General features: G+C 41.2%; 1 protein-coding gene across 6 annotated transcripts in view; it reads right to left on the reverse strand.

Moving 5' to 3' along the window:
- The window catches only part of NCOA6 (nuclear receptor coactivator 6), a 120283-nt gene that overhangs the window by 49196 nt on the left and 49096 nt on the right, over positions 1-21991 (reverse strand). For all 6 annotated transcript variants that reach the window (XR_012089861.1, XM_073008105.1, XM_008021501.3 and 3 more), the window contains exons 4-5: positions 17491-17646; positions 9367-9489 (exon numbers count right to left, since the gene is read on the reverse strand). Coding sequence is in view for 5 of the 6 variants with exons in the window: in XM_073008105.1 (XP_072864206.1) it covers positions 9367-9489; positions 17491-17646 (279 nt within the window). In the remaining variant the exon portion in view is untranslated. The remainder of the gene's footprint in view (positions 1-9366; positions 9490-17490; positions 17647-21991) is intronic.

The following is a 21991-nucleotide window of genomic DNA, read 5'->3' on the forward strand; positions in this document are numbered from 1 at the left end:
ATTCCACCTCCTCCCTGTTATTGCAGTTGGGGTTAACAGTTCTGTGCATGTTTATTGACCTTTTCTGTATCTGTAGGTAAACTGCACTTTTTCTGTAGGTAAACAGCATTTTTTGTATGCTTTTAATCTTTGTATAAATGGCACTTTACTATATGCATTCTTCATCAGCTTCCTTTTTCACTTAATGTTATTTTTTGAGATTCACATCTCTCTTGACTGTTACAAGGGCTCCATCGTATAGAACCATATATCCACCCTTCTGCTGATGAATACTAAGGTTTTATTTTTCCTTTATTCTTATAATTTTGCAATGTTGTGTATTTGTCATAAATTCTTGTGGATATATGAGAGTGTTTTTACACTATATACTTAGAATTGCTAGGTTTTAAAGTCTAAGCATCTTTAAGTTTACTAGATATTGGTAAACTGCTCTCAAAAGTTGGTTATACCAAATTATACTCAAACTAGCAGTTTGAGAACTCCTCTTTCTCCACATCTGAAAATTTCTGATACTGCTAAACTTTTCAGAATTTATCATCCATGCTCCTGAGAACAGGCCAGGCATGGTAGCTCATGCCTGTAATCCCAGAGCTTGTGGAGGCCAAGGTGGGAGGACTGCTTGAGGCCAGGAGTTTGAGACCAGCCTGGGCAACATAGCAAGATCCCATCTCTACAAAAAATAAAAAAATCAGCCAGTGTGGTGGCAAGCGCCTGGATTCCTAGCTATTTAGGACACTGAGGCAGGAGGATCACTTAAGCCCAGGAGTTTGAGGCTGCAGTGAGCTATGATCATGCCACTGCTCTCCAGCCTAGGCAACAGGGTAAGAGCCTGTCTTCAAGAAAAAAAAGTGATAACCACCTATACTTATTCTCTTTTCCTTTCCTTGGCTACAGAATTCTCTGTCATGGGGCATCTTGCAGGACTAAGTAGGCCAAAGCACACTTTTAGGAATGTTGAGGTATGAATAAGAGAACAATGAAAAATTCTAAAATGAAAATGATGACATTTAGCTTGAAGGGCAGATTTTGTGACATCTTTGATTTTTGGCATCGAGGTGAAAATAACCTCAAAATGACTGGGAAAGCATCTTTCTTCTTTTTCTGTGCTCTGTGTAACTGTTCTTTAAATGTTTGATAAAACTTTCCTGTAAAACCATCTGGGCCTATAGGTCATACTAATTGATTTACAGGGAAACAGATTTTTATTTCAATTTCTTAAATGGTTATAGACTTTTCAAGTTTTCAATGCCTTATTAAAAGTCAATTTTTATTAAATTATAATTTTGCCAACACTAAAATTTATTAGCATAAAGTTAACTGTGGAATATCTTTTCCATTCTTTTAAAAAAAATGATACATAACTCATATACTATAATATTCACCTTTTAAAATTTGTACTTTTTTCATTCTTTACATTGTTTGTGCCCTCTTTTCTTCTTTGGTGGTTTTACCACATTCATAAGTTTTAGCTGTCCTTTCAAAGAAACATCTTTTGGGCCAGGGATGGTGGCTCATGCCTGTAATCCCAGCACTTTGGGAGGCTGAGGCAGGTGGATCACTTGAGGTCAGGGGTATGAGATCAGCCTGGTCAACATGGGGAAACCCCCATTTCTACTAAAAATACAAAAATTAGCTGGGCAAGGTGGCGGGCGCCTGTAATCCCAGCTACTCAAGAGGCTGAGGCAGGAGAATCTTTTGGTTTTGCTGTTCCATTGTTTTTTTGATTCATATTTTACTTATCTCTGTTCTTATCTGTATAATTTCCCTCATAACTTACTGCTCTGCTCAATTCTCAAGTCAGACACTTAGTTTGTTAATTTTCAGTTGGTGTTCTTTCTTCATTAATACCAATTTCTGAAGGCTTAAAATTTCTTCCAAGTGTTGTATTGGCCACATCTCACAAATTTCAGTATATATTATTCTCATAATTCCATTCAAAATATTGTCTAATTTCCATCAGGATTGCTTTTTTAAATCACTAAGTATAATGCATTACCACATTTCCAAAAATATGGGATATTTTGGTTGCGTTTTTTTTTTGCCACTGACTTGACCTAACAGCATTGCGGTTAGAGAACAGGATCTGTGTGATATTAATATGTGGTATTTACTGAAACCTGCTCTTGGAATAATCCCTGGTCAGTCTGTATAAATTTTCCATTTATGCTTGGGAATATTAAAAATTCTTGAATTATGACTGCACTTTTATTTTTTTTTGTTTTTTCTTCGAGATGGAGTCTCATTCTGTTGCCCAGGCTGGACAGCAGTGGTGCGATTTTGGCTCACCACAACCTCCACCTCCCAAGTTCAAGCGATTCTCCTGCCTCAGCCTCCCAAGTAGTTGGGACTATAGGCACACGCCACCATGCCTGGCTAATTTTGGTATTTTTAGTAGAGACGGGGTTTCACTATGTTGGCCAGGCTGGTCTTGAACTCCTGACCTCGTGATCTGCCTGCCTCGACCTCCCAAAGTGCTGGGATTATAGGCGTGAGCTACCATGCCCGGCTGACTGCATGGTTTCTATGTATGTCCATTATATAAAAGGTATATTGTTATTCAAGCTTTCCTTTATCCTTACTAATTTTTTACAAACTTGGCCATCAATTACTCACAGAGGTGTGTTAAATCTCCCCTAAGGTTTGCTATTTACATGCAATTCTTAAATGTTTTGAGGCTAGGTTGTTAAGTACATAAGAGTTTAGCAACTTCCTGGTGAATTTTTCCTTTTACATTATATAGTGGCCCTATTTACCTTCAGTGATGCTTTTTATTTTAATGTCTGTTTTATCTGATAAAAATATTATTATACTTTTCTTGGTTAATAGTCACCTTGTTAATCTTTCTATCTTTCTAACTTTGAACCTTCTGAGTCCTTACATTTTCTGTGTTTCCTGTAACAGCACATAGGTAAACCTGAGAATACTACTCTGATTAATCATTTCCTTTTTATCAGTGTTCATAATCCATTTACCTTTATTGTTAATTACTAGTATAATTTTATTTATTTTGTCATTTTATGATTTCTATTTACCCTTTTTCTCTGTGCTGTCTTCCTATTTTTCCTGAATGTTACTGGATTAAAATTTTTCATCATGGTCTTCCTCTTTAATCCTCTACTACTAGTTTAGAAGTTATATATTCCATTCACATTATTTTACTGGTATCTTTAAAATGTCAACAGACATATCTCACTTAAAGTTTAAAGACAATATATGATCATCATTATTACTAAATAAGTCAAGGCTTATTTAGATTTACCCCATGCTTATCAATTATTTAGCTCACCATTCCTTCTTAGATCTTATTTCTTCCATCTTAGGTTCAATTTTCTTCTTCCTGAAGTACATCCTTGAGCAGTTCAATTAGCAAGGGTCTGTTAATGGTAAATTCTCTTAGTCTCTTTGAAAAGCTCTTTATTTCATACTACTCTTGATAGTATAGCTATGTTTAAAATTCTAGGTGGTCAATTATTTTCTCAGCACTTTGAAAAAACTATTCCAATGTTTCCTGGCCTCCAATGCTGCTGTTGAGAAATCAAGGAAAGCTGATAGTCTTTCCTTTGCAAATAATAGGTCTTTTCTTTTGGGTTGCTTTTAGCATTCTGTTTTTCAATGTTCTGAAGTTTTTTTTGTTTTGTTTTGTTTTGTTTTTGAGACGGAGTCTCACTCTGTCGCCCAGGCTGGAGTGCAGTGGCTGAATCTCAGCTCACTGCAAGCTCCGCCTTTCGGGTTCATGCCATTCTCCTGCCTCAGCCTCCTGAGTAGCTGGGACTACAGGCGCCTGCCACCTCGCCTGGCTAGTTTTTTGTATTTTTTAGTAGAGACGGGGTTTCACCGGGTTAGCCGGGATGGTCTCGATCTCCTGACCTTGTGATCCGCCCATCTCGGCCTCCCAAAGTGCTGGGATTACAGGCTTGAGCCACCGTGCCCGGCCCTGAAGTTTTACAATATTGTGTCTAGATGTAGATTTATTTTTATTTTGTAGTGCTCAGGATTACTGGGCTTCTGAATCTGAGGACTTATGTCTTTCATCCATTCTGGAAAAATTTTAGCCATTCTCTGACTGTCATCCCTCCTCAATTTCTTTATCTTCTTCAGGAACTCTTTTCAAACATGTTAAACCTTCTCATTTTATCCTTCTTGTCTCTTGACCTCTTTCATACTTCCATCTCTTTTTCTCTGCTGCATCCTAAGTGATTTATTCAAATTCACCTTTCAATCCAGCTATTTCTAATTTGCTGAATAAGTTATTCACTTTATTTTTAAATTTCTGTAAGTTCTGTTCCCCCATCTCTCCTTATGTTTTAATAGTGCTTGTTTTCTTATGATTCTTGTAATTGTTAATACTCTGATATTCCTATTACCTAAAATTCTGGAGGGAGTGAGTCTAATCCTAAATTGTATAAATTCAGAATATAAGCTCATTTATATCAGGTTTTAACTAGAAGTCTGCAATGACTAGGGTTGAGAATATGCCCCTCCACAGCTTCAACAGTTATCACCAGTCTAGACCCACTTAATGTTAATGACTTAGCCTGTTAATGGGTATTCACTAACATATTAAATGTCCAAAATGCAAGAGGGTAGAGAAGACAATTCCACAACACCCATTTTCCCACCTCATGTCTACAGCCCCAGCAAACACAGACAAATTTCCTATTAATTTCCCATTAATTTCCCTATGCCAGAGGGTGACATTTTCCTAATCTATCTTTCACTGAAAATTCTGGTTTCATGAGGAATTTTGAATTCTAACTTGCTTCTTCATGTTGACCCAAGGCTTTATTTTTTATCCCTTCCAGGCCATTAAAACCCAAATGCTTTAGACCCTGCAGAATCTCATTTGTTTACTGCTGTTTAAATATTCATCTTTGACTTTTTTTTTTTTTTTTTGGCCCTAGGGACTTCCTCTACTTTCTTTCCCCAACCCTCTGCTTCCAAGCCCAGCTACCTTTTTTTTTTTTTGGACACGGAGTCTTGCTCTGTCACCCAGGCTGGAGTGCAGTGGTGCGATCTTGGCTCACTGCAAGCTCCGCCTCCAGGGTTCACGCCACTCTCCTGCCTCAGTCTCCCAAGCAGCTGGGAATACAGGCACCCGCCACCACACCCGGCTAATTTTTTGTATTTTTAGTAGAGACAGAGTTTCACCATGTTAGCCAGGATGGTCTCGATCTCCTGACCTCATGATCTGCCCGCCTTGGCCTCCCAAAGTGCTGGGATTACAGGTGTGAGTCACCGTGCCCGGCCGCCCAGCTACATATTAAATGTTATAGGCAGGGTGCGGTGGCTCATGCCTGTAATCCCAGCACTTTGGGAGACTGAGGTGGGTGGATCACTTGAGGTCAGGAGTTCGAGACCAGCCTGGCCAAGACAGTGAAACTACTAAAAATACAAAAATTAGCCAGACATGGTGGTGGGCACCTGTAATCCCAGCTGCTAGGGAAGGTGAGGCAGAGAATTGCTTGAACCTGGGAGGCAGAGCTTGCAGTAAGCCGAGATCGCACAACTACACTCCAGCTTTGGTGACAGAGCAAGACTTTGTCTCGAAAAAAAAAAAAAAAAAAGTTGTATTTTAAGGTATTTTGTAGTTGGAGAGGACAGTTAGGCTAATGTTTATCTGTTGAAACTGGATTTGTTTCTGAGGAATTGCACCTGGTTTTTTAAAGATGGTAGTTAGACAATTAAGAGAGCTCTCACGAGGGCTTGGTTGTGGTGGCTCACGCCTGTAATCCCAGCACTTTGTGAGGTCTAGGCAGGTGGATCACCTGAGAGCAGGAGTTCGAGACCAGTCTGGCCAACATGGTGAAATCCCATCTCTATTAAAAATATAAAAATTAGCCAATTAGCCGGGTGTGGTGGCACCCGCCTGTAATCCTGGTCACTCTCGAGGCTGAGGTGAGAGGATCACTTGAACTCAGGAGGTGGAGGCTACAGTGAGCTGAGATCATGCCACTGTACTCCAGCCTGGGTGACAGAGTGAGACTCCTTCTCAAGAAAAAAAAAAAAAAGAGAGAGAAAGTTCTCGTGAGATAAGAAACAGGTTTTTGGCCGGCGCGGTGGCTCACGCCTGTAATCCCAGCACTTTGGGAGGCCAAGGCAGGTGGATTACGAGGTCAGGAGATCCACACCATCCTGGCTAACACAGTAAAACCTCATCTTTACCAAAAATACAAAAAATAAATTAGCCGGGTGTGGTGGCAGTCGCCTGTAGTCCCAGCTACTCGGGAGGCTAAGGCAGGACAATGGCGTGAACCCAGGAGGTGGAGCTTGCAGTGAGTCAAGATCGCGTCACTGCATTCTAGCCTAGGCAACAGAGCGAGAGTCCATCTCAAAAAAAGAAAAAAAAGAAAAAAAGGTTTTCTTGGTCCATAATAAGCTTCCTAATCCCAGAAAATTTCAAGTATATGCTGACTACATGTTCAATAGTGACACTATAACATGCATTCCAGTACTAGATGGGAATGTGCACAAGATCCAAGGTTCTCATCTAGGGGAAATTTTGTCCCCCAAGGGACATTTGGTAATGTCGGGAGACATTTTTAGGTGGCACAACTACAGGGAAGTAATGGTGCTACTGGCATCTGGTGGGTAGAAGCCACGGATGCTACTAAACATCCCACAACACACAGGACAGTCTCCCACAGCAAAAAATTATTGGCTCCAAACATCAACAGTGTTGAAGCTGAGAAACTTGAATTAAACGACTACTATGGTATCTAACAAATCTTTGAATTCTATAAGGCTATGAAAAAAAAACAGGCTATGGATTTAGTTTTAATTGCAAAAGACTCTTATTAGTAAACTTTCTGTTCCCCACGCTAAGAGAAGAAAGTAGTACTAAGAATGATTGAAAAACCAACTGCTGTAGATACACAATTCTAAAGTTATTTATTATAGTTTTAGAAGAGATTTAAGGTCTCTTTCCCCAGAAAAATTTAGCTGTTTAACCTAATATTAAACTTTGTTTGCATCCTTCAAGTCTCAATAGACAACAGAGAAAAGCAATCCTAAAATATGCTTGGCAGTAAAGAAAGGTATCTTGGGGGTTAAAATGTTACTATTACTACAGGTCATTACTAATTGATTATTCCTGAAACTTTATACCATACACATTATCTCAATCTGAGTCCTTCATTAAATACAAATCTAACCTGATTTCAATCTAAAGCTTCTCAGTTTCCTAGGTTGATAATCAACTATAGTACTACAATTGGCTGGGTACGGTGGCTCAGTTCATGTCTGTAATCCCAGCACTTTGGGAGGCTGAGGGGGCAGATCACTTGAGCCCAGGAGTTAAACCAGCCTAGTCAACACGGCAGAACCCTGTCTCTACAAAAAAAACAAAACAAAACAAAAATAAGCCGGGTGTAGTCCCAGCTACTGAAGGGCTGAGACAGGAGGAACACTTGACCCTGTCTCAAAAAAAAAAAAAAAAAAGCACTATAATTTACATGCACTTCTTAGGGATACTTAGTAAACATGCTTGCTATTTGCCAGATACTAGCCTAAGAGAGCTTGTAATTACAGTACTAGTAACAATTAAGTGGAGTCTTAACATTTTAAGCCTAGAAGGGATCTCTAGCATTGTTTTTCTAGAACATAATTAAAGATGTTTATAGGCAACTAGGGTCAGTAAATATTAAGTCCTTTGGAAAAGAGACTAGAACCCAGATTTCCTGATTTATTCATTCTTTCATTAACTATACGTAACTATATGGTAACTATAGGTTTATTCATTCTTTCATTAACTATATGTAACTTGGCTAGGCTTTTCCCACTCTGCTTCTGGCCCATGTCTTTCCAGTAGTGGCAACAGTGTCGTCTATAATTTCTCATAAAGCTACCTTAACACCAAATGCTCAGACTTCTGTGGGGAACTACATCTATGTACACAATACCAGGCTGGATATTTTACATCTATTATATGGTATTCCACAACAGCCCAACAGCACAGGTCCTGACATATATATTTTCCTAAGTCCTAACAAGAACTTAGGAAATGTCTGCTGCACTGCTCAGGGTCCTCCTACCTTCAAGCATGAGCTCAAAAGATGGTAGGTATTATTACTTCATTTTATTGTGAAGAAAGTATTGCTTGGGGAAGTATAGTAACTAGCTTGAGGTAACCAGTAAATGGTAGTACCTGAATAAAAACCTAATTCAATTCTATGATCAATTCATTAGTTACAGTTCAGAATAGCATGTTTTTTTGTTTTGAGACAGAGTCTCGCTCTGTTTCCCAGGTTGGAGTACGGTGGTGCAATCTCGGCTCACTGCAACCTCTGCCTCCCAGGTTCAAGTGATTCTCCTGCCTCAGCTTCCTGAGTAGTTGGGATTATAGGCACCTACCACCACACCTAGCTAATTTTTGTATTTTTAGTAGATATGGGGTTTCACCATCTTGGCCAGGCTGGTCTTGAACTCCTGACCTCAGGTGATCCACCCACCTCAGCCTCCCAAAGTGCTGGGACTACAGGCGTGAGTCACCGTGCCCGGCCAAGAATAGCACCTTATAAATTGAGCTCCTCTACACTGCTGCATTTCTCTAAGAGCTACTGTGGTAGAGTGGGAAGGGAATGACTGGGTAAGCAGGTTCTTACTCAGGTTCAATCACAGCAGCTGTGCTTTTCTGTTTTATTTGAATAAAGGGTCCTGCAGCTGAAAAAATTTGAAAGCCACTAGTGCAGTGAAAAAAGCACTAAACTGGGCGTTAGAAGATCTGTGATACTAGTTTATTGCTCCTTGACCCTGGGCAAATCACTTCCTTTATGTGAGTTCCACAGCTTCCTCAGCTTTAAATGGCAGTCAGCTCAATTCTAATATTCTGATATTCACAGAATATTGAGTTCAGTCTCTGAAGAAGAGATTTCAAGATTACTAGAAAAGGAAGCAATTTATAACTCTCAAATTCTAAACACGTAAAAACTCATATTCTTCCACATACATCTTCAGATTCCACATAAGCACACAAGAATTCAATTTACAGATATTCTCAGCCTCAGAGAAAGTGGGAGTTGGAAAGCTACATTCTCCATTGTACTATTAATATTAACATAAAGAGGGTAGAAAATGTCTCATTCATTTCTATTTCCAACAGCACAGGTCCTGTCACACAACAAGAAGTCAATAAATGTTTGCTGCATGGCTCAGTGTTCATCAACCTTTAAGCATGAGACCAAAAGATTGCAAAGATGCTTCATGCTGTGACCCCTAGCCTCCAGGAATGACTCATGTCTAGCTTTCCTGATTCAACACATAGAGATTTAAGTATGCCATGAACCCCCACCTATCTTGCAGGGCTCAAATGATCAAATAAGCCAAAAAGGAAACTAGTAAAATGTCATACAATTGAGTCGGAGGTCTTACCTGGACCACCTGCCATGGGAAATCCCGCCTCCATCCTAACTGAATTTCCGGCTCCGATGGGTCCATTCATTCTCACATCTTGGCTTCGGTTCTGAGCCAAAGCCAGGTTGATAGCACCTTCCCCTGAGAATGACAGTCAAGTGATAAAAAGGAAATCAGAATAAAATGCAAATTTTGCTTATAGACAGCTATATAAGTGCTGTAGTTATCCGTGCTTTTGAAGAATTATGGTTAGTTTACCACCAGAACAATGGTGGGTTCAATGTAGATGGGTCTTTCTTCAACCCATCTGAGTAGGTTTCATTAAGCACAAGGAGATAGAACCAATTCTTGTAATAAGGAAGCAGGGTGACCATGAATGATGCTTAGTATCAACAGAGATCCTGGAACTCTGAATATTTATTTTCAACCATCTTACCAATTGTGTGTGTGTGCGGTGTGTGTGTATAATGGAAGAAAATGTTCTCAAAAACTCTCAAAATCCTAGACTTTCTTTTGATAATTTATGATCAGAAGGTAGATATTAAATATAAGTAGGTTTAATGAATGAAGAACATATACTGGTACAGGGATACTAGCACTTGTGAACAAAATGCCACTTCCATTCAATGCAACATAAACCTATTTCCAGCAGGAAAAAAATCATGCAATGAAGAGGAGATAGGTTGCTACAAATCTACTTTCTGAGACACCAAATGACAGGACCAGTATTTGTATAGGTTTTTGTTTATTGAGACGGGGTCTCACTTTGTCACCCAGGCTGGAGTGCAGTGGCACAGTCATATAGCTCACCACCGCCTTAAATTCCTGGGCCTAAAGGGTCCTCCTGCCTCAGACTTCTGAGTTGCTGGGACCACAGGCACATACCAGTATGTCCGGCTATGTATAGGATTTTCCTTTTTTATTTTTTTGAGACCGAGTCTCACTTTGTTGCCCAGGCTGGAGTGCAGTGGTGCAATCTTGGCTCACTGCAAGCTCCCCCTCCCGGGTTCATGCCATTCTCCTGCCTCAGCCTCCTGAGTAGCTGGGACTACAGGCACCCGCCACCTCACCTGGCTAGTTTTTTTGTATTTTTAGTAGAGATGGGGTTTCACTGTGTTAGCCAGAATGGTCTCGATCTCCTGACCTTGTGATCCACCCAGCTCAGCTTCCCAAAGGGCTGGGATTACAGGCATGAGCCACCGCACCTGGCCTTTTTTTTTTTTTTTTTTTTTGAGAAGGGGTTTTACTCTGTCACTCAGGCTAGAGTGCAGTGGCGTGATCTCAGCTCATTGCAACCTTCGTCTCCTGGGTTCAAGGGATTCTCCTACCTCAGCCTCCCGAGTAGCTGGAATTACAGGCACCCACCACCACGCCCAGATAATTTTTGCACTTTTAGTAGAGACAGAGTTTCACCATGTTGGCCAGGCTGGTCTCCAACTCCTGCCCTCATGTGATCACCCACCTCAGCCTCCTAAAGTGCTGGGATTATAGGCATGAGCCACCGGGCCTAGCCTGTATAGGATTTTTAATTTTATCTTATTTGAGCTTCACGGTACCCTCACAGGTAATGTTACTAGAAGTGTTCCAATTAAGTAGACTCTAAACTTAGAGGAAACTTAAATGTTACTTGGTCCAATGATAAAAAGGTCTCTGAAACAAGCTACAGAATGTTTCTTGCACTTAATCCAAAATTTTGACTACTGTTATTATAAGAGAGCACCACCTTGTGGAGAGTTAAAATATAGCTAGTCTGTGGCTGCTGAGCTGAAAGGTTGCACTCACCCAAGTCCTCCTATACTAGGGTTCAGATTCATAGGGTCAGATGGCAAAGTAAAAAGTTAATGAGACATGGCAGTTTCCTCTGTCCTGTCACTGATCTAGGTCAGCTTTCTCTTTCTTTTTTTTTTTTTTTCTGAGATGGAGTCTCACTCTGTCGCCAGGCTGGAGCGCAGTGGTGTGATCTTGGCTCACTGCAGTCTCCACCTTCCAGGGTCAAAAGATTCTCCTGCCTCAACCTCCCGAGTAGCTGGGATTATAGGCGCATGCCAACACACCCAGCTGATTTTTGTATTTTTAGTAGAGACAGGGTTTTACCATGTTTACCAGGATGGTCTCGATCTCCTGACCTTGTGATCCGCCTGAAGTGCTGGGATTATAGGCGTGAGCCACTGTGCCTGGCCTAGGTCAGCTTTCTATGTCTGTTTTAACCAGGGAGGTTCACTGGTCACAGGGAACAAACATCCTACCAAAAAGGAAGCAATCACTGGGAGCTACCAGATGCTCTGGCTTGCCTCTAGAAATCAGGCGTAAAAGAGAAAGCGAATACAGGTCATGAGGGTTTCCACCAAAGGAAGGGAACTATTAATATACAAAATTTGTTAAGACATTCTAGGTAGAAAGAAAATTGTTCTGGAAAAGGACATCAGTTTGTATCATTCCCCTGCTTAAAACAGGTCCATTGCTTCTCACTATTTTAGAAATAAAGACCAAACTTTTTTTTTTTTGAGTCAGAGTCTCAACCTATTGCCTGGGCTGGAGTGCAATGGCACAATCTCAGCTCACTGCAACTTCCGCCTCCGGGTTCAAGTGATTCTCCTGCCTCAGCCTCCCAAGTAGCTGGGATTACAGGTGCTTGCCACCATGCCCGGCTAACTTTTGTATTTTTAGTAGAGACAGGGTTTCACTATGTTGGCCAGACTGGTCTCGAACTCCTGACCTCAGGCAATCTGCCCATCTCAGCCTCACAAAGTGCTGGGATTACAGGCATGAGCCACTGTGCCCGGCCAGGCCAAACTTCTTAACAGTCTACACAAGGGCTCAAATTATCTACCTAGCCAAAGTGCTGTTCAACACAAATATAATATGAGCCACAGATACAATTTAAAATTTTCTAGAAGCCACAGTAAGAAACAGACTAAATTAAACATCATTTATTTCACTTAATACATCCAATGTACTGTTATTTCAACATGTAACTAATGCAAAAATTATTTTTATTTTTTGAGACAGGGTCTCACTCTGTCGCCCAGGCTGGAGTGCAGTGGTGAGATAACAGCTCACTGCAGCACTGACCTACTGGGCTTAAGCGATCCTCCCACATCAGCTTCCCAAGTAGCTGGGACTACAGGAGTATGCCAACATGCCTGGCTAATTTTTTTCAGTTTTAAATTTTTTGTAGAGACAGGGTGGGTGTCACTATATTGCCCAGGCTGGTCTTAAACTCCTGCGCTCAAGCAATCCTCCTGGCCTCAGCCTTCCAAAGTGCTGGGATTATAGGTGTGAGCCACTGAGCCTGGCCAATATAAGAATTATTGAGATACTTTACATTCTTTTGGGGGATACCAAATCTTCAAAATGTAATATGTATTTTATACTTACAGTGCATATCAGTTTTAACTAGCCACATTTTCAGTGCTCAAAAGCAATATACAGTCAGTCTGTGGCTACCAATACTGGACTGCCCATATTTAGCCCTGTCTACCTCTTTAACCTCATCTCATGCTATTTTTCTCCTTCAATAACAAGGATTCAGCCCCATTGTTTCTTTTTAGTTTCTTAGGCACACAAGGCTGCTTCTTAACCCAAGGCCTTTGCTCATGTGGTTTCCTCTGCCTAGAACAGTTCTCTGCACTCTTCGCATAGCTAGCTTCTCAATTTTCATGTAATCTTAAGTGTCACATGCCCCAAAAGGCCTCTACCAACTATCTTATCCAAGGTTAGGTAACTTTTATCAGAACATCTTGTTATTTCTGCAGAGCACATTCCACGTAATCATTCACTCACTCATTTTCTTGCTTGCCTCCCCCATCACTATACAGGGGTAATCACAAGTCTGTCCTTATTCCTTTACATCTGTTGTTCCAGCATAATTAATAGCATTCTCTTTCACTTTCAGAAGTGTCCTACTTTAGGCTGGGCATGGTGACTCACGTTTGTTAATCCCAGCACTTTGGGAGGCCAAGGTGGGAGGATTGCTTCAGACCAGGAGTTCAAGACTAGCGACATGGTGAGACCCCATCTCTATGAAAAATTAGTCAGGTCCATGGTGGCATGCACCTGTGGTCCTAGCTACTCAGGAGGCTGAGATGGGAGGATCGCTTGAGCCCAGGAGGCTGAGGCTACAGTGAGTTGTGTTTGTACCACTGCACTCCAACCCAGGCAACATAGTGAGACTTTATCTCAAATAAAAAAGAAAGAAAAGTGTCCTAATTTAATGATAAATTATATGACGATCTATAATATATCCTTTATACATAAAATAGTGCCTGGTACATGGCAGGTGCTCATTAGCTATTTTTTAAATATAAACAGTCATCTTATTTATAACCTTACAAAGGATTATAGGCATTTTTCTACATGACAAATTAATTTCTGGAAAACCTCACATTTATCAAATCTCATACTCACAATAAGAGGGTTAGGGCAAACTGAAAACCTATGAGACTTTGTAACCAGAGCTCTAATAAAAGCAGTAACTGGTGGAGGCAAAATACCAGAAAAAAATGCAGTGGAAATGCCTGGTTAAAGCTGCTGAGATAATGCAGATGTAGTGGAGCTCTGAGCCAGTGGGGCTGCCATTAAGGTGGACACAGGAAGAAATGCAACCTGTCATGAGCTGAGAGCCACGCAAGGCTGGGGGACGCACGTCAGGAAGGCACACGAATGCATACTCTCATCCTTAATTTTAATAGAGCTGTAAAGACTCCCACACATGCAACAGCTGAGTGAAAAGCTTCTTCTTGTTGATAATTATAATTCTATTTCTACTATTCCAGCTCCTCTTACCTAAGAAAAAAAATCACATCTTAATAAACAGAATTTCCACATTATACTGCTATTATTCCCCTATTTGCCAACTGCATATATGCCAATTCATGTCAAAGAGAACACTACGGGCTCCCAAACTTGCCAATTAGGGGTCCACAAACTACGTCTTGTGGGCCAAATGCAGCCCACTGCATGTTTATTTAAATAAAGTGTTATTGAAATCCTGCCACGTTTACTTGTTTACATATTGCCTATGGCTGTTTTTTCCCTACAAGACAGAGCTGAGTACTTGTTGAGTTGAGATCTTATGGCCTGAAAAGCCAAAAATATTTATTCCTGGCCCTTTATAGAAAAAGTTAGCAGACTACCGCTTTAGATCACCATGAATTTACAGAGGTGGCACAAAATGTCCTCAAAAAAGATGTTTCCCCAACTCCCTGGCCAAAACTTAAAAAGGGAAGGGTACAGGGAGTATTAGTCAATGGAGAATGGACTCTTGCGAGAACAACCTGTCCCTCAAGCCTTGCAGCAGACATGATAGTGGCAACATTCCTTCTTTTTGATTTTTTGAGACAAAATTTCGCTCTTGTCGCCCAGGCTGGAGTGCAGTGGCATGATCTCGGCTCACCATAACCTCTGCCTCCTGCGTTCAAGCAATTCTCCTGCCTTAGCCTCCCGAGTAGCTGGGACCACAGGCATGCACCACCATGCTGGGCTAATTTTTATATTTTTAGTAGAGTCGGGGTTTCACCACGTTGGCCAGGCTGCTCTCAAACTCCTGCCCTCAAGTGATCCATCCACCTCAGCCTCTCAAAGTATTGGGATTACAGGCGTGAGCCACCGTGACTGGCCAACATTCCTTCTTACAATTTACAAAATCAATAGCCCAGTTCCACAAAAGCAATAGCTGCTGCCATCACTTCACTCCTGCCTGAATTTCCAGGATTGTAAGAACAGAGATCATCTGGGACACACATGTAGCCTGAAAGTTAAAGAACTCTTTCTGTATTGTGATAATCATTGTCATATGTGAATTTCATAATTTCTTAAAATATGTTATCTATTTGCTTCCTTGCTAGTACTCATGTTTGAATTTATGGCTATAATATTAAGGGAGAACCAGCATTTTATCCTTTTAGGAAGTAGGTCTGCTTAAGAGATAAAACTGGTACTTCTTTCTCCAGTTAAAAACACTATCAATTAAGGTTTTGAAGTCTTTAAATAGGAACAGAGACCATAAAACATGTGGGGTTTTAAAGAAACCACTTATGTGTCCCTTAAAGTATAAACGGCCCACATACTGTTATTTTATCCAACAGTTGTTCGATTTCCACTCTTCCTAATAGTTCATCCTACAGATTGCTGTGAATTAACTATACTTCTCTGGATCCTTTTCGATAGTTCCACATTTTTCAAATTAAAGTGGTTATTGTTTAAGCCACTATCCCCTCATTTATCAAGTGGTGAAATTTACCCCATTTCTCAATCTACATATAACCCTTTCTAAATAATCTGTTTGTTGGTATTTCCCCTTTGAGGGCACAGCAACCTATAATGCTAGACTGCATAAAATGTGTCTCACTCCTATAAACAAAATGATGACCTCGGCTGCTGAGGTTTCACGGAGCATTTAGGTTCTACGTAAGCACAGGGCCAGGAGGACCTGGCCTACTGTGGAAGGGAAAGTTGGAATTGCTGGTTGTCACCTGGTTGTATCAACACAGGAGGGGAAGAGGGGGGTCTAGTTCACTGAGCTTCCAAAGAGCTCTCCCACACATGGTAGGTACTTATATCTCTCACAGGTTTGTCTTCCTTACTAAAGTCATAAGCTCTTCCCAGTTTATAACAGTAAGGACAATATTTATCACTGTATTCCAAATGCTAAAGCTTATAGTCTATGGGGGATAAAACAACAATCAATAATTGCTCTAATGAAAAGTGTGAGATAAATGATCTGAGGGAGAGAAACAAACTTTTGTGAGAGCACATAGCAAAGGACTCTGACTTGCCAAAGGAGTTCAGAGAATATATCCTCAAGATTTAAGCTGATACTTGAAGGCTGAGCAGGCATGAACTAGGGGAAGGGGGGCTGGTAGGGGATGGTATTTCATTCAGAGAAGACATCAATACAAAGGACCTGTGGCAGCAGGAAGAGAAAGTTGAGAAGCTGGAACACAGGGGGCAAGGGAGGAGAGTTATACAAGATAAGGCTCGATGAAGAAGGTAGAGGTGAGACCATGCAAGGCCTGAGGTCATGGTAAGGAGTTTGGTCTTCATTCTTTGAATAATACCAAGAGATGGTAGGATTTTAATCTAGGGGTGTAGGGATATGTGTGTGTGTGTGTGTGTGTGTGTGTGTGTGTGTGCGTGCGCGTGAGCATGCGCACGCGCGCGCGCCTGCTCATCTAATTTTCATTTTGAAAAAGATCATTCTGGTAAAAATATTGAAAATGAACACTGTGGGCCGGCATGATGGCTCACGCCTGTAATCCCAGCACTTTGGGAGGCCGAAGAGGGTAGATCAACTGAGGTCAGAAGTTTGAGACCAGCCTGGCCAAGATGGTGAAACCTTGTCTCTACTAAAAGCACAAAAATTAGCTGGGCATGGTGGTACATGCCTGTAATCCCAGCTACTCGGGAGGCTGAGGCAGGAGAATCGCTTGAACCTGGGAAGTGGAGGTTGCAGTGAGCTGAGATCACGCCACTATACTCCATCCTGGGCAACAGAGCGAGACTCTGCCTCAAAAAAAAAAAAAAAAAAAAAAAGAAAGAAAGAAAGAAAGAAAAGAAAAGAAAAGAAAATGAACACTGCTACAAAAGGAAAGGACTGTTGAAGGCTTCGTAATCTGTTAGACGAATAAAGAAAATACTAAACTTTATTTGGTGGAAGGAAGGAAGCAAATTAAATTATATGTTAAGCTGGGTACAGTGGTACAGGTGTAGTCCCAGCTACTCAGGAGGCTGAGATAGGAGGATCATCTGAGGTCAAGAGTTTGAGTCCAGCCTGGGCAACACAGAAAGACACCATCTCTAAAAACAACAACAATAACAAAGAAAACCACACAACTAAATAAATAAGACAAATCAATTCCTGGTCAGGATGCCAGTAAAATCAAAGTCTGAAAGACTGATGGTCAAAATTAGCCAAAGGAATGGAAACCAAGACTACAGATGTAAAGACCATCAGGACCCAGCAATAACCTCAGTCAGTCCCTCTTCATCTAAGGTGCTGCAAAGCAAAGTACAAGTTACATGAGTTGCTTGGCATTCTGAAACACAAGAGCAGAAGAACAGACAAAGCAGCATAGAAAATCATGCTATATTCTACTACTGTAATGATTCTGGTCTAGATGGGCACATGGCAAAGTAAAAGACCTTCAATCTGAACGGAGAGAATCCCTAAATCCCGAAGCTGCTGGTTGTTGCTCTGAGCAAGGATCCGTAGCCGCTCCGCTGCTTCCCGGGGGATGTTGAATGTCACACGCACGCTGTTCCAGGGCTCCACCTTCTGTACTTTTAGCTTGCTGGACTCTTGATTGTGAAAGAAAAAGATTTTTATTAGTAATCTTTTAGCCACCAGAAGAGAGATGGAATTAAAGACAAACCAAAAGAGTAAAAGAATAAGGTGGAGCACCAGCTTGGAATAGCTAACAGAGCATGCTTTGGAGCTACATACTCAAATCTAATCCTAGCTTTGCCACTTAGCACCTGGATGACCATGAATGAGCTATTTAACCTTTCTGAAACTTATCTTTTTCTTTTCTAAAACTATGAAAAAAACTACTTCATGAGATTTTGAGTACAAATTAGATAATACATGCAGAAAACCTAGCATAGTACCTGGTACACCACAGGCAATGAATAAATGGAAAGCAGTAAGATGGAGAAAGGATCATAAAAAAGAAGAGAGAGGTTAAGTTTAAATTAATAGAACAGGCTCATGCCTATAATCCCAGCATTTTAGGAGGCCGAGGTGGGTGGATCACAAGGTCAGGAGTTCATGACTAGCCTGGCCAACATAACGAAACCCTGTCTCTACTAAAAATATAAAAATTTGCTGGGCATGGTGGCACGCACCTGTAGTCCCAGCTACTCGGGAGGCAGAGACAGGAGAATTGCTTGAACCCAGCAGGTGGAAGTTGTGGTGAGCCTAGATTGTGCCACTGCACTCCAGCCTGGGCAAAAAAGTGAGACTCCGTCTCAAAAAAAAAAAAAAAAGGCAAAGGACAGTTCTCCAGAAAAGATACACAAATGGCCAATAAGCACATGAAAAGATGCTTGACATAACTAATCATTAGAGAAATGCAAATCAAAATAAGATACCACCTCACAACCATTACCATGATACTATCAAAACCACAGAAAATAAACATTGGTGAAGATATGGAGAAATAGAATCCGCAGGGCATGGTGGCTCACACCTATAATCCCAGCATTTCGGGAGGCTGAGGCTGGTGAATCACTTGAGTTCGATCAGTCAGGAGTTTGAGATCAGCCTGGCCAACATGGCAAAACCCCATCTTTACTAAAAATACAAAAATTAGCCAGGCATGGTGGTGCACACCTGTAGTCCCAGCTACTCAGGAGGCTGAGGCAGGAGAATCACTTGAACCCAGGAGGCAGAGGTTGCTGTGAACCAAGATTGCGCTACTGCACTCCAACCTGGGCAACAGAACAAGACTCCATCTCAAAAAAAAAAAAAAAACTGGAACCGTTGTGCACTGTCAGTGGGAATGTAAAAGGATACAAGCTGCTGTGGAAAACGACAGTTTCTCAAAAAAAATTAAAAACAGAATTACCACAAGATGTAGCAATTCTACTTCAGAGTACACACTCAAATGAACTGAAAGCAGAGTCCCAGAGAGATATTTGTACACCATATTTATAGCAGCATTACTCACAATAGCTAAGATATAGAAGCAACCCAATGTCTACTGACAGATGAATGAATCAGTAAAATATGGTATATATATACAATGGAATATTATTATTATTTGAGATGGAATCTTGCTGTCACCAGGCTGGAGTGCAGTGGCATGATCTTGGCTCACTGCAACCTCTGCCTCCTGGGTTCGAGCAATTCTTCTGCCTCACCATTCTGAGCCGGGACAACAGGTGTGTGCCACCACGCCCAGCTAATTTTTGTATTTTTAGTAGAGACAGGGTTTCACCATGTTGGCCAGGATGGTCTTGATCTCCTGACCTCATGATTGCCTGCCTCGGCGTCCTGAAGTGCTGGGATTACAGGCGTGAGCCACTGCACCTGGCCACGATGGAACATTATTAAGCCTTAAAAAGGAAGGAAATCCTGTCACATGGTGCAACATCAATGGACTTTGAGCATCTTACGCTAAGTAAAATAAGCCAGTCACAAAAAGGCAAAATTCCACTTATATGAAGGAAGTAGTCAAAAATCATAGGAACAGATAGTAGAATGGTGGTTTCCAGGGGCTAGGAGCAAGGAGGAAATGGGGGGTTGTTATTTAATGGTTAGAGATGTTCAATATTTTTTTTTTTTTTTTGAGACAGAGTCTTACTCTGTCACCAGGCTGGAGCGCAGTAATGCGATATCGGCTCACTGCAACCTCCACCTCCCACGTTCAAGTAATTCTCCTGCCTCAGCCTCCCAAGTAGCTGGGACTGTAGGCGCCCGCCACCATGCCCGGCTAATTTTTGTATTTTTAGTAGAGACAGGATTTCACCATGTTGGCCAGGATGGTCTCAATCTCTTGACCACGTGATCCACCTGCCTCGGCCTCCCAAAGTGCTGGAATTACAGGCGTGAGCCACCGTGCCTGGACAGAGATGTTTAATTTTACAGGATGAAAAGAGTTAGGGCGACACATGGTGGTGATGGTTGCACAACATTATGAGTATATTTAATTTCCACTAAACTGTATGCTTAATAATGGTTAACATGGTAAATTTTATGTGTATTATACAAAAAAAAAATACTTCTTAAAAAAGTTAAGTAATTGAGGAGGTACTATTAAATGTAGTTACATTTTACAGGTTGGAAAGCAAATCCCAGGCACAGTTAGCTGATAAAAAAGTTATTTGGCTGGGTGCAGTGGTGCATGCCTGTAATCTTAGCACTTTGGGAGGCCAAGGCGGGCAGATCACTTGAGCTCAGGAGTTTGAGACCACCCTGGGCAACATAGTGAGAACTCATCTCTACAAAAAATAAACAGAAAATTAGCCAGGTGCAGTGGTGTGCGCCTGTAGTCCCAGCTACTTGTGAAGCTGAGGTGGGAGAATTGTTTGAGCCTGGGAGGTCAAGGCTACAGTGAGCTGAGATCATGTCACTGCATTCCAGCCTGGGTGATGGGGTGAGACACTGCCTCAAAAAAAGAAACAAAAAACAAAAAAAGTTATTCAACAACCTCAGGCAAAACAACTTTCTCTTTTGTTATTAACTCAGCTAAACTGAATCTTCTGTATCCTTCATTCAGTTATACATTCTAATATTAAGATAATGGTCATTCAACACCTGTGAAAAGAAGGAAAAAAAAGAGATAATGGTCATAGAGGAGTATCTTTTCTCAAAATGAGAAATATCTATGGATAGAGGAAAGTGCCTACATGTTGCCTACAGCCCCTTCCAGCTCTTAAACCACTGTACATTGAATGTTAACTTTTCCAGACATGGAGTTCACTTGCTCTAATGTGGAAAAAAAAAAAGGGGAAACTTGCTAAAAGGAATGAGATAACACAATCACAGGAATTTAGAAAAGATTAGACAATATTTAGTCCAAGACTATTTTATAGGTGAGGAAACCAAGGACCAGAAAGTGATCTGCTCAGAATCCTGTGGCTAACTAGTAGCATCAGAGATGACATTAAAACCCAGCTCTGATTTTCAGGGCAATTTCCTTTCCATTACACGTAGGCCTCCAAACAGCAAAAGGCAGGAAGTTTGGGGATCCTGGCCACCAATCATAGACACTGCAGGACTTCTTCCCACTCTGAAGTGTACTAGAATCTTGTACATATTCTACACAAACATCAAATTTGCTTATGGTATTAACACTTGTAATATGCTTGCAGAAAAATCCATATTCCTAATAGTTATATCTTATCAAAATCTTTTTGAACTTTCATATTTGAGAGATTTGACTTAAAATTTTTTTGGACCAAGAATATAATCTGATAGCACCATAAATCTAGAATTGGTTATTTATTTATTTTTATTTTTTTGACACTCACTCTGTCACCCAGGCTGGAGTGCAGTGGTGTGATCTCAGCTCACTGCAACCTCTACCTTCTGGTTCAAGCAATTCTCATGCCTCAGCCTCCCGAGTAGCTGGGATTACAGTCACCTGCCAGCACGTCTGGCTAATTTTTGTATTTTTAGTAGATGAGGTTTCACCACGTTGGCTGGGCGTGTCTCGAACTCCTGGCCTCAAGTGATCCGCCTGCCTTGACCTCCCAAAGTGCTGGGATTACAGGCGCGAGCCACTGCGCCCACCTTTATTTATTATTTATTTTTTTAGACAGGGTCTCACTCTGTTGCCCAGGCTGGAGTGCAGGGGCACTATTAGAGCTCACTGCAGCCTTGACCTCCCTGGACTCAAGTGATCCTCCCACCTCAGCCTCTCAAGTAGCTGGGACTACAGGCGCACGCCAACATACCCAGCTAATTTTTGTATTTTCTGTAGAGATGAGGTCTCTCTATGTTGTCCAGGCTGGTCTTGAACTCCTGGGTTCAAGTGATCCACCCAACTCAACCTTCCAAAGCGCTGGGATTACAGGCAAGAACTACTATGCCTGGCCTAGGTTTGGTAATTTATTTGAAAGCCATAAATAAATTGATTCAGCAATATATAAACAGAAAAATGTAGTAATTAATAAAGAGCAATGAACAATTTCAGGCCCA

The sequence above is a fragment of the Chlorocebus sabaeus genome, chromosome 2, assembly GCF_047675955.1.
Source record: "Chlorocebus sabaeus isolate Y175 chromosome 2, mChlSab1.0.hap1, whole genome shotgun sequence".
Lineage (NCBI taxonomy): Eukaryota > Metazoa > Chordata > Mammalia > Primates > Cercopithecidae > Chlorocebus > Chlorocebus sabaeus.